Source organism: Pelobates fuscus, chromosome 1 (genome assembly GCF_036172605.1).
Source record: "Pelobates fuscus isolate aPelFus1 chromosome 1, aPelFus1.pri, whole genome shotgun sequence".
NCBI classification, from domain to species: Eukaryota; Metazoa; Chordata; class Amphibia; order Anura; family Pelobatidae; genus Pelobates; species Pelobates fuscus.
In genome coordinates, this window is record NC_086317.1 from 265427906 (window position 1) to 265445427 (window position 17522).

Genomic DNA, 17522 nt, shown 5'->3' on the forward strand with positions numbered 1-17522 from the left:
TCTTCGAAGCGGGTAAAGTCTTTGGGCGTCATGCCCGGTGGGAATTGAGTGTTCCGGAGTATGGGGGTTAGCGGGGAAATTTGGGTTGTCAGGCCATGTTTGTGTGCGATTTTATCCCATACCTTAATAGTGTTTAGGATTGCGGGTGATGTTTGGGGGAGGGGGGGTCTCGCTGGTTTGGGCAGCCATATATACATTGAGGGGAAATCCCTGCCAAAAATATTGTGTTCCAGGTCGACCCATCTCTTTGCCCCTGGTGGAACGTGCCAGTTCTGTGCTTGTGCCAGCTGTGCAGCCTGATAATAATGGGTGAGGTGCGGGAGGCCCAGACCTCCTTGTTTGTTGGGTACATATAGGGTCTGTCTTTTTATTCTAGCGCGTCTGTTGGCCCATATAAATTTATCGATCTTTGACTGCAGCTGTTTGAAGTCTGTGGGGCGTATTGGGATCGGAAGAGTTTGGAATAGGTATAAAAGTCGCGGTAGGGCGTTCATCTTGACAGACGCCAACCGTCCTAGCCAGGATATCGGCATGTCTTGCCATCTATCTATGTCGCGGGTGATGTTTTGAATTGTAGGTGTGTAGTTCAGGTCATAGCAAAGGGAAAGGTCTGCCGGGATGGTTATACCCAGGTATTTAATGTGATTGAGAGTAAGGTCGAATGGATATATGTTGTGTATAGCTGTTTTAGTGGTGGGGTCTATGTGTATTGGTAGTACCTCCGTTTTGTTAATGTTGAGTTTATATCCCGAGACCTTGGCGTAGGCATGCAGGGCGTCTAAGAGTGGTGGTAGGGATGTGACTGGTTCTGTAATTGTTAGGAGCAGGTCGTCTGCGTACGCCGCCGTTTTGTATTCTTCCCCTCGTATCGTCATTCCTTTTATGTCCCTATGAAGTCTGAGGATTTGTAGGAGTGGTTCTAGGGACAGAGCGAAAAGTACTGGGGAAAGTGGGCATCCCTGGCGAGTACCGTTATGGATTGTGAAGGTTGGAGGGCGTGTGAGTGGGAGGAGGAGGTGTGCTTGTGGTGAGGCATAAAGCACGTGCAGGGCATTTATGAATGTTTGTGGGAGTCCAAATTTTTCTAGTGTGGCGAATAGGAAGGGCCATAGGAGCCTATCAAATGCCTTTTCGGCGTCTAGTGATAGGAAGAGGGCTGGGGTGTGTGTCTTGTGGGCTGACCAGATGAGGTTGTATGTTCGTCTCGTGTTGTCACTTGCCTGTCGTGTCGGTATGAAGCCCACTTGATCTGGGTTTATTAGTGTGGTTAGGTTGGGGCTTAGGCGGTCTGCTAGGATTTTGGTGAATATCTTAATATCCACATTTAGGAGTGAGATTGGTCGGTAATGTCCAGGGTCGAGATTAGTTTTGTTGGGTTTAGGTAGGAGGCATATATTCGCCTGTAGCATTTCATTCGGTAGATGGTCTCCCTGTAGTATGGTGTTATATAATGTGCACAGGTGTGGTATCAGATTGGGTGCGAATGTCTTGTAATATAGCCCAGTGAACCCATCTGGACCTGGGCTTTTGTTGGGCTTTAGCTCTTTTATCGTTCTTGCGATTGGGAACATCTTTTTATCTATCAGGAGCATGGCTGGGGAGAAAACTTGGCCCTATACAGACGCTATATTGATGACATTTTTATTATTGTGAAAGGCACTGAGTCTGATTTTAATTCTTTTTTTAATTACCTGAATTCGAACACTTGGGGAATTAAATTGACCAAAAATGTGAGCCCCAATAATATTGATTTTTTAGATTTGAACATTTTTATCTCTGATAATCAACTCAAAACACGCACTTTCTTTAAACAAGTGGATGTAAACAGTTTTATCAAAACAAGTAGTTGCCACTATGATCCATGGATTAAAAATATCCCAAAAGGCCAGTTCCTGCGTATGAGAAGAAATTGTACAGATAAAAAGGATTTTAATTCCCAATCTTTATTTTTAAAAAAACAATTTGTACAAAAAGGTTATTGTGAAAAAGATCTCCAACAGGATATTAACAATATTGGTGATCTAAATAGGCCACAGTTATTGAATTATAAGAACAAGGATAAAAAAGAACCAAAAGAATTTAACAAACAAATTCCTCTTATTTTTAATTATTGCAGCAACGTGGGCACTTTAAAAGGGATTATTAATCAAAATTGGCACATTTTACAACAGGATCATGAAATGCGAGATTTTTTAGGGGATCAACCTAAGTTCATCTTTAGGGGGGCAAGAAATTTTAAGCAAATTTTAACCTCAAATTATGTCGATAAAGAAAATAAGAATCCTAATTTTTTAACTAAGTGGTCAGAAGCACAAAAAGGTTTTTACCACTGTGGTAATTGTTATGCATGCAAAAATACCCATATAACCAAAAAAAAGAAAGTGGATTTTATTTCTAATATAACCAAAAAAATGTTTAACATCAATTCTTTTATCTCGTGTGAGTCTACCAATGTCATTTATTTGCTGCAATGTACTTGCGGCCTACAATATGTAGGTAAAACCTCAAGACCGTTAAAAACTAGGATCTATGAACACATTCGAAATATAAAAATTGGGTTTTAAATCATAGTGTATCGAGTCACTTCTTAGAAAAACATAACTCTAATCCCAGTGAGTTGCAATTTACAGCAATTCATAAAATAGAAAATGACTGGAGAGGTGGCAATGGTGCTATGAATTTAAATAGAAAAGAAGCAAACTGGATATTTGAGCTCCAAACATTATGTCCAAAAGGCTTAAACATTGATTTTGGAATAAGCTCAATTTTATAAAAAAAAAAAAAATTATTTTATGTGTGATACTACTAATTTATTATAGTCAAATTTGATATGTAGGTTTTATTATATTACTCTTATTCACCTGAATGCTTTTATTTTTTATGACATTTATTTATTAATATTTTATTAATGATACATTTTTATTAATGATAACATTGGTGAATACCTCTACCTGATATCACTTTCTCTCTTTCTTTATTTTTATGTAATATGGACTAATAATATGGACTTGGAGTGATAGGGTTTACTATCCTCCTTATTCACTATCTGGCCGTTTGTGCAATCATCTACCCACACCTCCCCCTGGTGTCACATGATCGGAAGCTGTACCATGTGACCGGAGCAAAGCGAAACCATCTTGGGAAGGTCGCTCGCACTCCCATAGACATGAATAGACGGCGGCCATCTTGGAAGAGGCACAAGTATTACTACCCTCGCCGGAAACACTCCTTGTATGGATGGAAGGATGGACTTTACACAGCTGCTAATGTTTTACCAATAATTGTATGTAGCATGTATGGTATATAAGAAAGTTGTCAGTCCGTTTTTGTTATGCACCTGAGGAAGACCTATTTGGACTGGGTCGAAACGCGTTGTGTTTTACATATACTTTTATGTTTTAATATTAAAGTATTTACCTTCTACTCACCTGGTGATCCTGGTTCCTGATTTCTTCTATACAAAGAAGGTGGTTTGGCGTTTTTCCCAAGGGACCCATACTGCATTACCTGCACCAGACTGATCACACTGCTTTAAAAGTTTAGAGCCAACTCAGAAAGGCTCTAAATATTGTGAGTTTTCCAAGTTTTTTATACTCTTATTGTGTCTAAGATGTACTGCCCTATGTTGGTTTTTTATACTTACAGAACCTAGGGGTCTACGCTTAAGACCAAGGATATCATTTACTGTGTGCGCAACCACCGCCCTCTTTCCTTTTATCTTTGTATGTAAGTGTTATACAGTGACTATACACTTGGGTGGTTTTTATGTGTGCTGCACTGTTCTTTTATATATGATATTTTTTTATATTACAACTAATTGTTAGCGCCATCCTTTATCTCTGTTTTTTACCCTCCAAAGATGCCAGGTTTTAAACCCGTCCACTCTTCTGCCACTCCCTGAGGGGGGTACCTATTATGGATTCATCATGGATGAAGGATATGTCCTACTCCTTATACACACCCTGGCAAAACTGCTCCCCACCTTGCCTCCCTGTGACAGGCCTGAATATGCTTTTTGCACCATGTGGTACAAACCAACCATCAACCCTGACCCTCGCTATGAAGATGAACTTTTCCAATTGGTTGAGATAACATTCACCTTACAGGACTTCTACTATGATACTGAAGGTTACAGCATGACTTTAGTCCAACTGCCACATGAACTTAAACATCTGTACCATCATTGGGACACAGCCATTCCACATGTCCCTGTAACCAAGTCAAAGACTAAGTCTTGGGCCCATGGCAAAATTATGGGCCACCATGAATGATTCACAACTGCAAGAAATAGGTGTTGCCAGGTATGCATCAACTGAACGTGAGCCTGTAAGAGCATGGCCATGTTACTTTCTGGAAGAAGAATTTGAAGACCTGGACATACAGCATGACTATGATCCAGAAACCCCCCATGACTGCTTTTAACAAATGAAAATGGAAACCATACACCTACCAACCGTGCCTGAGGTTCCCCTAACAGATCCTGACATCACCCTGTTTGTGGACGGCTCCAGATATGCTGATGAAGAAGGAAAATATAATACAGGATATGCCGTCACCACAACAGATGAAATTATTGAGTCATCATCACTACCATCAACAAAGTCTGCACAAGAAGCTGAATTACAAGCTCTAACTTCAGCATGCAAGATTTCTGAAGGAAAGCGCGCCAATATCTACACAGACTCAAGATATGCACTGGGCGTGGCTCATGACTTCGGACTGATTTGGAAAACAAGAGGATTTCTTACTACTGCCGGCACACCAGTCAAGCACAGTTTTGCAATCAAGGAGCTGATGGATGCCCTCCTACTTCCAGAAGAAGTGGCTGTTTTGAAGATAAAAGCACATGGGAAGTTGGACTCGGATGAAGCAAAGGGCAACCATCTAGCTGATCAAGCTGCAAAGCAAGCTGCAAGAGGACCACAGGAAGTGGAAAGAAGAGTGTCCGGAAATGAAGAAACTCCAATATTCACTTTGCAGACTCTCCCAACCAACCTGAAGATCTTACGAGAACAACAGGCTACAGTAGCCCCTGAGGAAAAACAGAAATGGAAACAGAAAGGGGCTGTTCTAAAAGATGGAGTGTATTACAACAACCTCAGATTCTGTCTCCCTAAAAGTTTGTACCCAGCAGTTGTTCAATGGGCGCATGGCCCTGCACACTTATCAAAAGATCTGATGAATGCTCTTGTACAGAAGTACTATGAAGCTCCTGGAATTACCACGCTAATCAATAACTACTGCAAAGCGTGTGTCATCTGTGCTAAATGTAATCCTGGGAAAACAGCTAAAGTCCCCTTGAAGCGCCTGGCTAAGCCCATGTATCCATTCCAAAGAATCCAGATAGATCATATCCAGATGCCAAAGAGTGGCAACTACGAATATGCACTAGTAATAGTGGACATGTTCTCAGGCTGGCCAGAAGCCTACCCAGTGAATAACATTACCGCCAAAACAACAGCACGACGTCTACTTACAGAAATTGTGTGTAGATTTGGATTGCCGGAAGTCATTGAAAGTGACCAAGGTCCGGCCTTCACAGCATCAGTTACCAAAGAAATTTGGACTGCTCTAGGAGTGACTCTTGCTTTTCACACCCATTACCACCCACAGAGTAGTGGTAAGGTAGAGCGTATGAATGGTACCTTGAAAACTAGAATGTTAAAAATGTCACAAGAAACAAAAATGCCCTGGCCAGAAAGCTTGTCAATAGCCCTGTTCAGTGTCAGACATACACCCAGGGGAAAGCCCTCATTGTCCCCGTATGAGATTCTATTTGGGACTGCACCCAGACTAGGTTGCTATTTTCCCCAACAACTGCAGCTTCAGACTGATGTTTTAGTAGATTATGTGACTGAACTTGCAAGTGCCTTAAACAAAATCCATGCCCAAGTTTTCTCTTCAATTCCAGATCCTGATTCTGACACAGGCAACCACAGTCTGCTTCCTGGTGATTGGGTCCTAGTCAAGAAATTTGTGCGAAAACACACTCTGGAACCAAGATTTGAGGGACCATTCCAGGTCCTCCTGACCACCGCTACCTCTGTCAAGCTGGCTGGTAGGCCACATTGGATCCACGCCTCCCATTGCAAAAAGACACCCGCTCCAATGGAAGCTAATTCTGCACAACCATGTACTTCTGGTACCTAATCCCCTTGATTGGCCTTCTTAAAGCCCAGCAGGTGGCCATTACTAAAGATGCTAGTGGGTACACCTTCTGGTATAACTCATCATGTACCCGTGTAGCCACCTTTACTTTTGATTACTGTGACATTGTAGATTGCCCATTCCCTAAATCACAGATTCAAGCCATTTATAAAGATATACCACAAGCAAAAGACCCCTATGTTTGTGTAGTTGACAAATAGTGGGGGCACAACTGTAACCATTGGGGGGCGGCGGGATGGAATGCCGGGCCTGCCTGGGGTTACAAACCTAAAAGTGCTTTATCAAAAATAGATGACCATGGTCGATCCCTCCTTCAAAGAATGACTTTAAGAAAGCCTGGAGGAGGTACACCTATGAAACTAATGTTAAATATTTAACATCCTGGCCCAGAGGATGCTGATCAATATGTGATGGGAATGTATTGGAGAAGAGGTTCCTATCTAGGCCATTTCTACCTCAAAGACATGTGTCACTCTCCAGAGTGGCAAGGGGCTGAACATATGGTCCCAAATCCGCTAAAACCTCATATCCAGTCCTTTAGGGACATGATGGCCATTGCTAACCCTACTTTTAAAGATACTATGGCTGCTGAAACAGGCTTTAATGATATAAATTTGGGGTTAGAATGGATGAGATATAATGCCAACAAGCACAATAAAACCGCCTGTTATGTATGTGGAGGTGCCCGACCCCATCTTGGCACCGTCCCTTTAACTATCCCTTTAGAAATAGAAACCTGTTTTCTAAGTCTTTTTGCCTTTAATTATGGTTCCAACCAGTCCCTCTGCAAAGCATGGACAGCAGAATACCCTCTCTTAGTTGGAAATGTCAAACCCCCTGACAGAGTTACAATTTACAAAGGTAATTATACTTGCTATACCAACTATGACGGAACTGGTAAATTTGTGGGTAACTTTTCAAAAGGTTATTGTGCCAACTACAGAACTGCCCCTAAACACCTGCTACAGCATCATACTAGGTCACTGGGGGATATTTACTGGTTATGTGGGGATCTACTGATAAGATCTAGACTGGAGATTGAATGGTGGGGTGAGTGTGCCCTAGCTAAAGTCATTATGCCCATACACATTATTTCCGATAACCATACTGACACACCCGGCCCACCACATACACCAGCCAGAGCCAAACGAGAAACCCAAGTAAAAGGCAGTTTTGACCCACATGTTTACATAGATGCCATTGGGGTACCTAGGGGGGTACCTAATGAATTTAAAGCTAGAGATGAAGTTGCAGTGGGGTTTGAATCACTGTTCACTATAGTCACTGCCAATAAGAACCTTAACTGGATAAATTATATCTATTACAACCAACAGCCAGTGGCGGATCCAGAGCCTGATCTCGGGAGGGGCACTTGTAGATTATTTAAATAAATAATCATGGCACAATAACCACTACAGCTCAGTGTAGTAGTTATGGTGCCAGTAGTGCCAGGATCCCACCCCAGAGTAAGTAGTCATACCGTTTAAGAACAGTTTGACAACTTACCTGGGGTCTGCTGGGATATAGGGCATAGGAGAAGTGGTGTGTGTGAAAGGTGCAGTGTGTGTGTGAGCGGTAAAGTGTGTGTGAGTGCGTAAGGGCGGCAGTGTATTTCAGGGTTGCAGTGTGTGTGTTAGGGGGCAGTGTATGTGTGGGGCAGTGTGTGTGTGAGGGTGGCAGTGTGTGTATGGGGGGCACTGTATGTCTGTGGGGCAGTGTGTGTATGGGGAGCACTGTATGTATGGGGAGGCACTGTATGTATGTGTGGGGCAGTGTGTGTATGCGGGGGGTCGTGTGTGTGGGGCAATGCGTGTATGGGGGGGCAGCAGTGTGTGTACGGCACTGTATGTGTCTGTGTGTGTGTGTGTGTGGAGTGTGTGTATGGGTGTGCAGTGTGTATATGGGTGTGCAGTGTGTGTATGGGGACAGTGTTTGTGGGGCAGTGTGTGTATGGGGGCAGTGTGTGTATGGGGACAGTGTGTGTATGGGGACAGTGTGTGTATGGGGGCAGTGTGTGTATGGGGGCAGTGTGTGTATGGGGACAGTGTGTGTATGGGGACAGTGTGTGTATGGGGACAGTGTGTGTATGGGGGCAGTGTGTGTATGGGGTCAGTGTGTGTATGGGGACAGTGTGTGTATGGGGACAGTGTGTGTATGGGGACAGTGTGTGTATGGGGACAGTGTGTGTATGGGGTCAGTGTGTTTATGGGGTCAGTGTGTTTATGGGGTCAGTGTGTGTATGGGGACAGTGTGTTTATGGGGTCAGTGTGTGTATGGGGACAGTGTGTGTTTGTGGGGCAGTGTGTGTATGGGGTCAGTGTTTTTAAGGGGTCAGTGTGTTTATGGGGACAGTGTGTTTATGGGGTCAGTGTGTTTATGGGGTCAGTGTGTGTTTATGGGGTCAGTGTGTGTTTGTGGGGTCAGTGTGTGTATGGGGTCAGTGTGTTTATGGGGTCAGTGTGTGTATGGGGTCAGTGTGATTATGGGGTCAGTGTGATTATGGGGTCAGTGTGTGATTATGGGGTCAGTGTGTTTATGGGGTCAGTGTGTGTATGGGGTCAGTGTGTGTATGGGGTCAGTGTGATTATGGGGTCAGTGTGATTATGGGGTCAGTGTGTGTAAGGGGTCAGTGTGTGTAAGGGGTCAGTGTGTGTAAGGGGTCAGTGTGTTTATGGGGTCAGTGTGTTTATGGGGTCAGTGTGTTTATGGGGTCAGTGTGTTTATGGGGTCAGTGGGTTTATGGGGTCAGTGTGTGTTTGTGGGGCAGTGTGTATATGGGGTCAGTGTGTTTATGGGGTCAGTGTGTTTATGGGGTCAGTGTGTGTATGGGGTCAGTGTGATTATGGGGACGTGTGTGTATGGGGTCAGTGTGTGTATGGGGTCAGTGTGTGTATGGGGTCAGTGTGATTATGGGGACGTGTGTGTATGGGGTCAGTGTGTTTATGGGGTCAGTGTGTGTGTATGGGGTCAGTGTGTGTATGGGGTCAGTGTGATTATGGGGTCAGTGTGTGATTATGGGGTCAGTGTGTGTATGGGGTCAGTGTGTGTATGGGGTCAGTGTGTTTATGGGGTCAGTGTGTTTATGGGGTCAGTGTGTTTATGGGGTCAGTGTGTGTATGGGGACAGTGTGTTTATGGGGTCAGTGTGTGTATGGGGACAGTGTGTGTTTGTGGGGCAGTGTGTGTATGGGGTCAGTGTTTTTAAGGGGTCAGTGTGTTTATGGGGTCAGTGTGTGATTATGGGGTCAGTGTGTGATTATGGGGTCAGTGTGTGTATGGGGTCAGTGTGTTTATGGGGTCAGTGTGTGTATGGGGTCAGTGTGATTATGGGGACGTGTGTGTATGGGGTCAGTGTGTGTATGGGGTCAGTGTGTGTATGGGGTCAGTGTGATTATGGGGACGTGTGTGTATGGGGTCAGTGTGTTTATGGGGTCAGTGTGTGTGTATGGGGTCAGTGTGTGTATGTGGTCAGTGTGATTATGGGGTCAGTGTGTGATTATGGGGTCAGTGTGTGTATGGGGTCAGTGTGTGTATGGGGTCAGTGTGTTTATGGGGTCAGTGTGTGTATGGGGTCAGTGTGTCTATGGGGTCAGTGTGTGTATGGGGTCAGTGTGTGTATGGGGTCAGTGTGATTATGGGGTCAGTGTGTGTATGGGGTCAGTGTGTGTATGGGGTCAGTGTGTTTATGGGGTCAGTGTGTTTATGGGGTCAGTGTGTGATTATGGGGTCAGTGTGTGATTATGGGGTCAGTGTGTGTATGGGGTCAGTGTGTTTATGGGGTCAGTGTTTTTAAGGGGTCAGTGTGTGTATGGGGAGAGTGTGTGTATGGGGTCAGTGTGTTTATGGGGTCAGTGTGTTTATGGGGTCAGTGTGTTTATGGGGTCAGTGTGTGTATGGGGTCAGTGTGTGTATGGGGTCAGTGTGTTTATGGGGTCAGTGTGTTTAAGGGGTCAGTGTGTTTAAGGGGACAGTGTGTGTATGGGGACAGTGTGTGTATGGGGACAGTGTGTGTTTGTGGGGCAGTGTGTGTACGGGGGGAGGAGGGAAGGGAGGTTTTTTTAATTAAAAAAAAAAATGTATTTAATAAAATTAATATATTTATGTCCCCCCTCCCTTCTTACCTTTATTGAGGAGGAGGAGGGGGGACATTTCTCCGTCCCTGGTGGTCCCAGTGTGATTCCCTGGTGGTCAGGTGGGGAGAGTGAACTCTAGCCCGCGCTCCAGGGCTAGAGTTCACTCTCGCGAGATTTGGAGCGTTGCCGTGGTTACCGCGGCAACGCTCCATGCTAGTGAGAGGAGGACCCGGAGGAGCTGCAGGCTGAGCTCCTGCCGGGTCCTCTCTCACTCTCCTGCCGGCTGCCAGCACAGTGCTTGCGGACCGGGGAGGGAGATCACTGATCTCTCTTCCCGGTCCGCAGGCACATTGCAGGGCTGGCACTTGGGCAATGCCAGCCCTGCACTAGCCGGCCGGGGGGAATCTCGGGGGGGGCAATTGCCCCGTTGCCCCCCCCCTGGATCCGCCAATGCCAACAGCGCTTTGTTAATTATACCAGGGATGCCCTCCAGGGTTTAGCCGAACAACTACAAGCCACATCCCAGATGACCTTCCAGAACAGACTGGCCTTAGACATGATTCTAGCCGAGAAGGGGGGTGTATGTAAAATACTACCCGACACCATGACATGTTGCACTTACATTCCAGAAAACACAGGCCCTAATGGTAAGGTCACCCTGGCCATAGAAAAATTAAATAAACTCTCAGAAGAGTTGAAAATAAATTCTGGGGTGACAGATCCCTGGGAAAAATGGTTTGGTTGGATGACTGGTTCGCAAAAAGCTTTAGTTCATATTGGTATGGCTCTACTAATTTTTCTTTTTATTCTTGCTCTTCTCGTTTGTTGTGTCCTCCCATGCCTCAGAAAATTCCTACAGAAGACTGAAGACCAAACGACACCAACCTTTACTCATCTGGAAATTGGTGATCAAGATCTCACATCGCCCTGCATTCCGCTACAAACTCTTCCCTATGACGAAGTGCAGAAATTCTAGGGAGGGACAGCTAAGGGACAGCTTCCGTCTGTATGGGTTAGCCTACCGTGTGGAGAAGTGGTGGACAAGCCACCGTGGGATACCCATGGAGTGAAGTGTTCGAGAGCCGTACTGACGGATGAGTTGCAGCCTATTAGGGTCAGATTAGGGATAGACTTGCACTTTGCATTAACACCAAAATTAGCGGACATGGGGGTTTTATGTGTCTTTGGGCTAACAAATCTTCTGATATTAACAAATAAAGTTTATCCTTTTTAGTAATTAACACTCTATAGGGGGGAATGTTGTAGAATTATTAGGCCCCTCATAAAATATACCCTTACTGGGCCCCTTTAATACTATATTCTCATATTCAGTTCTCAGGCCTCATAGTTTAAATCTTACAAGATTGCTTTGTTCATAGAAATAGCGTGTCAGCAGGAAATGCTAGAATCCTGATTAAATGAAACACTGTAGCAGATAGTCTTAATAGAATGTATAATTGCTAAAAAAGGCCTTGAGGAAACTAACCTTGACCGACTAACGTGCCAGTTGCTCATTATGGACAACTGCCAAAAGCCCCCTCCCATCGAGAGAGCTCCCTCGTGCCAGCAAGATGGTGCCGAAACCTGTAGGAGCTCGTCATGACGTCAGCTATGACATAAAGATGTAACACCCAACAGGGAGGGCATTTAACTAACCACTTTGCACTTGAGCCAATTGACAATGTTTATTTGCCTATATCTTGATTTCTTCCAATGATGTAATTTTGCCTTTAAAAGGGTCTGCGAGCCCGCTTTTTAACAGATGCCAATAAATTTCCTGAAGTTCTTTCATCTAACCTGAACCTTGTGTCAGTGTGAATTTACTTCTGCGTATACGCAATTTAAACATCTCTAATTTGGTCAGGAACAGATAGTCATTCAAACTTATCGGTTTGCATAAAAGATTCCTTTATCACTATCACAACAGCAATTTGAACTGGTGTTCAGTTTAATTAGACCAGGTGGAAAAGCCTTCTCTTCCCTTTGTGCATCAATGAGCCTGATGACCCTGATGCTGGTTTACTGTTTGTCCTTCTCTGCACCACTTTTGGTAGGTGGTAATCTTGGAGATTATTTTATCCAGTCATCTAGCCATCATATTTACATATAGTTACATAGCTGAAAAGAGACTTGCGTCCATCAAGTTCAGCCTTCCTCACATTTATTTTTTTGCTGTTGATCCAAAAGAAGGCAAAAAAAAAACAGTTTGAAGCTGTAATGGATCACCTGGCACCCCAACTGGGCACCTCTATTGACGGATGCTTCCTAGCTGATGCCGAGGACCATAAGCACCACAACCACCACAGACTCCACAACCACCGTAGCTTAAAGGTACACTCCAGGCACCCATACCAATTCTGCCCATTGGAGTGGTCTGGGTGCCAACACCCACTACCCTTAACCCTGCAAGTGTAATTATTGCAGTTTTTATAAACCGCAATAATTACCTTGCAGGGTTAACTCCTCCTCTAGTGGCTGTCTAGAGGGCACTTCCGTGTTTATAGAAAAGTGTGCTATAATGTCGCTGGATGTCCTCACACTATGTGAGGACCTCCAACGTTGCTGAAATCCCCATAGGAAAGCATTGAAAGCTTTTTCAATGCTTTCCTATGGGGAGTTCTAATGCGCGTGAGCGGCACTGGCATAAACTGACATAACTAACAATGCATATATAAACAGTCCCATACACTGACAATCACCCTGAACACACACTAACATTCAGATGCACTGATTCTGACAAGAGCATGAAGCAATTTAGCTGGGAATATGAATGTGGGTTTGCTTCTTAATAATTCATCAAAGACAGTGTCACGATCAAGTTTGTTACCAGCAGAGATGGGTTAACAACAGGGCCGGACTGGCCCACTGGGATACCGGGAAATTTCACGGTGGGCCGTCGACACCTGGGGCCGGACAGACAGCTGGCTGGGGGGCTGGCTGTTCCGGTGGCCGTAGGGGGGAGCTGGCTCCTGGCTGCTCCGTCGGCCGCATGGTGAAGCTGGCTGTGCTCCCCTGCCCTTGCACGCTACTTAATGAGACCGGGGTCGGAATATCCGGTCTCATTAAGCTGCGCGCTGGGGAGAAGAGCCAGCACAGAACAGCCAGGAGCCAGCTCCCCCCTGCAGCCACCGAAACAGCCAGGAGCCACCCCCCCCCCCCCCTGTGGCCGCCAGCACACCTGACCCAGCTGTCTGTCCTGCACGACTCCCTGGCCGGTTGCCCACAGGTAGCTATATTATGTGTCAGTGTGTGTGTGTGTGTCATGCTATGTGTCATGGTGTGTGTGTGTCATGGTGTCTGTCTGTCTGTGTTTGTGTCATGGTGTGTGTCTGTCTGTCTGTGTCATGGTGTGTCTGTCTGTGTCATGGTATGTGTGTGTCTGTCAAGGTGTTTGTGTCTATCATGGTGTGTGTGTGTGTCTGTCAAGATGTGTGTTTTTCTATCATGATGTGTGTGTGTCTGTCAAGACGTGTGTGTCTGTCATGGTGTGTGTGTGTCTGTCATGGTGTGAGTGTGTGTGTCTATCATGGTGTATGTCTGTCAAGACGTGTGTTTGTCTCTATCATGGTGTGTGTGTGTGTGTGTGTCTGTCAAGTTGTGAGTGTCTGTCATGGTATGTGTGTGTCTGTCAAGGTGTGTGTGTCTGTCAAGGTGTGTTTGTGTGTCAGTCATGGTGTGTGTGTCTGTCAAGGTGTGTGTCTATCATGGTATGTGTGTGTCTATCATGGTATGTGTGTGTCTGTCATGGGGTGTGTGTGTCTGTCATCTGTCATGGTATATGTGTGTGTCTGTGTCTGTCATGGTGTGTCTGTGTGTGTTTAAAAATAGTGTTTTGACTCACCTTTTTTTTTCCCACACCGTGCTGCGGTGCTGGCATAGATTTCTTTTTTCAGGGCTGCTTTGTATCCCCAGTCCGGCCCTGGGTAACAAACACTGGTTGATGACGGTTGCTTATTAAAGATCCTGCAGGGTCAAGTTTTCACTTGTATTTAGGGCAGGGGGAATGTGATGTCCCATAGCGTGCCGGTCCTATTTTGTGTTATTTTTACTGTAATTGCTTTGTATCATTGTATTTGTGCGTATATGAGCTATTATATTGTACATGTTCATTAGTAGTTTGTGGTATCGTGTATGATACATATGAATGTGGGATGTGTATGAGGGCTGCTTGTGGAATTGTGTGTGGATGGATATGTCACATTGTGTGTTTGGTAGGGTGTGTATATGTGGGGCTGTTTGGGGTATTGCATGTGAGAGGCTGCATGTTGGGTTGTGTGCATGTATGTGGATTGTTAGCGGGCTATGTTTGTGCGGATTGTGTGTATGTTTGCGTGTGGGCTGTTCGTATTATTTGTATGAGGGGAGGGTTATTCTGCATTTCCATGTATATCTAGCAGTGTGGGTGGCTTCCCTGGGTTCCAGTGGGGACCAGGCTGGCCAGGTACAGGTCAAGGACAGGAGCAGTAACAGCAGCTGCAGGCTGCTCTACTACAGTGTGGATTCCCATTCATAAGTGCTGGGAGGAAGTGATCTGAGATCACTTCCTCTATGTGCTGCAATGCATAAATTGAGGATTGTCCTTCACCACCTTTTCGTATTAGCAGATATCTGAAGTTTCACTGGGACTCCTTATAGGCCAAAGCCTGTGTGGCTCTAGCAGTCTTGAGTGCCGTGCAAAGACACCTTGAGTGCCGTGCATGGCACTAGTGCCGTAGGTTGCCTACCCCTGATTTAGGGAGTGTGTTAGAAAATTTAGGGTTTATGTGAGGTTTAAAATTAAGGTAAGGGATTAATTTAGTCTAACAGATATGCTAACCCTAAATGTAATCATTGAACATTATTCTAACTTTATCATCATCCCCAAGTGTTATGGATCTCCAATGTAAATGGTAATTCCTAAATCTAACCCTAATTGTAAACTTAAACATCCCATGTTCCAATGCTGTAGATCTGTACGTTGGTGTTTCAGAGATATTACATAATGGATCTCTATAGGTAACCAACTTGAGCTTTTCATTGGTATTTGTCCAGGAGGCATCCATGTACTATGGTGACTGCCCTAATTTTAGAACGTGTTTCCATAAGTAAACTAGCATAAATCATTTTATGTTCTGTTTTTTTTTTTTTTTTAATCTTAATTTTTTATTTTGGATTTTAGTTCTTTTCAATCATTTCAATCATTTTAAACAAACGTGCTTTGTAAATTTAAATAAAAAGAGGGGGATCCATGAGAAATTCTGTAAAAATAAATGAATAAATGTGAGTTAAAAGGTTGTATTTTGCAAGATCTAAATAAAGTTATGATAAAAAAAAAACTTTTATCTGTGGAATGTTTGGTTTTGGTTACACTTGTCATTGTAATACTTTGTACTGTACTACTGAGATTTTAGAAAGAAAATTTATTTTGGTTCAAATAGACTGAACCAAACCTGTACATATAATATTTTAAAATTAAATTTATATTTTTAATCTGCCTTTTGAAAAATGTTTGACTATATACTTGATTTGCATGTTCTGCCTAAAAAAATTGTAATTTGCACAAAAAAAAAATACATTAAAAAGCACGTTTAAATCCATTGTTGTTTTAATCTATCAGTATTTTTTTTTTTATTAGAAAGATAAGATAATTTGCTTAATGATGCCATCCTAGATAAGGGAAGAAATAATCATATAGGTTACAGCAAATGAAACTAAATATTAACACTTCCGACAAATGGCAGCATACATTTATAAACACATATATACACATAATATTATATTATATCCATAGCGCTGCTACCCTCTTACCACAGGTCCGGCCATAGCAAACTGCTCCTTCACTTCATCCAGGAAGCCAGGAGGCAACATTCGGCGGAGACACCGGGGGATCCAGCTGGACTTACCCCTGAGAGGCGAGCTCTCCTCCAGGGGCTGCCGGTCCCCATCGCTCTGAGTCTTCTCTTCCGTCATTCTAGATCAGTATCAGTATTCCAAGCTCTTACTCCGCGGATTCCATAGAATGTGCTTGTTACATGGGTACCTGTAGGAACAGTGCAGCTCCGCCCCCTGCAGTGCAGGTTAATCAGGTCTGGAGAAAGTCCTGGGGTCAATAGTTAGAACTGATGGTAAAAAAAAAAAAAAAAAATTCTCTGAAAAATATCTATATCTATACACTGATTATGAAAAACACATTATATATAGTGTGTGTTTTTCACAATTTTGTACAGCTATAGATAAAGAGACCCCTTAAGGATTAATCCAAATACATATTTATATTTAAAACATAATTTAAAATGAATAATAAAGTGTGAGAAATTATGAAATATTGTTAATTTCCAAGTTCTGCATGACATTTTAACTGTGAATGTTGTAATACTGTAAGCTTTTACTGCAATAAAATACACATATATGTATGCTGTAATGTCCCACGGGTACAACCTTGCGCCCTTGTACAGGTTTCATGTTTTTTGGGGAAAGTTACAGGGTCAAATAAAGAGCATGCCCATTTAATTTTTTACACATTGTAATTTGCCAGATTGCTTTGCTGGACCTATGTTGCCTTTAAAACTGGATGGCAACCCAGGAATCAAAATCACCACAATTATGGCATACCATTTGCAAAAATGGGTTATGTCCAGTTTTTGTAAATTATTGTTCTTAATTTTTTTTTGCATTTTTCACACAAGTACTGCTCTTTCACTGATGATATTACTGTCATAATACGTTTTACATTTGTGTTCAGAAATGTCTCCCAAACATACTTGACATACTTGAAAATTAGCTAAATCTCTATGTATCCGTACTCGTAAAATATTGTATAAATAATATATATACAAATGAGTATACACACACACACACACACACATATATATATATATATATATATATATATATATATATTTATATACACACTCAACAAAATGAAGTGCACTCACATGTTTTGCTGCAGAAATTTGTCACGGCTTTATTTAATCAGAAGCAGGATATAGCTTTAACTTCATGGTTTTAGTCTCACACACAAGACATTTATCAGGAAGCTGGTAATATGAAAAGTGCAAACCTAAATACCTCACCTGAGAAATTTAGATCGAGGGTGACCGTGAAAGTGAAAGTGACCGTGAAAGTGAGGCTCTGAGTATCAGTTAACCCTTGATCCACTAGTCTACATAATTTAAGTATGAGTTCCATATGAGTGCAGAATTAGAGAAAAGTACAAAGATCTAAAAAAAGATTAGAAAAAGCCGCAACCCATTCCAATATACTAATTCAATAAATAGGTACAACAACCCCCCCCCCCCCCACA

General features: G+C 43.4%; 1 protein-coding gene across 2 annotated transcripts in view; it reads right to left on the reverse strand.

Moving 5' to 3' along the window:
• The window catches only part of LOC134612684 (multidrug and toxin extrusion protein 2-like), a 115785-nt gene extending 98544 nt beyond the window's left edge, over positions 1–17241 (reverse strand). Inside the window, exons 1-2 of one of the 2 annotated variants that reach the window (XM_063457115.1) lie at positions 17155–17241; positions 16028–16307 (exon numbers count right to left, since the gene is read on the reverse strand). In XM_063457115.1, coding sequence (XP_063313185.1) covers positions 16028–16189 — 162 coding nt within the window. In that variant the 5' untranslated portion in view covers positions 16190–16307; positions 17155–17241. Of the gene's footprint in view, positions 1–16027; positions 16339–17154 lie in introns of both variants that reach the window. The other variant, XM_063457107.1, reaches the window with a different exon arrangement.
• Positions 17242–17522: the final 281 nt, after the last annotated feature.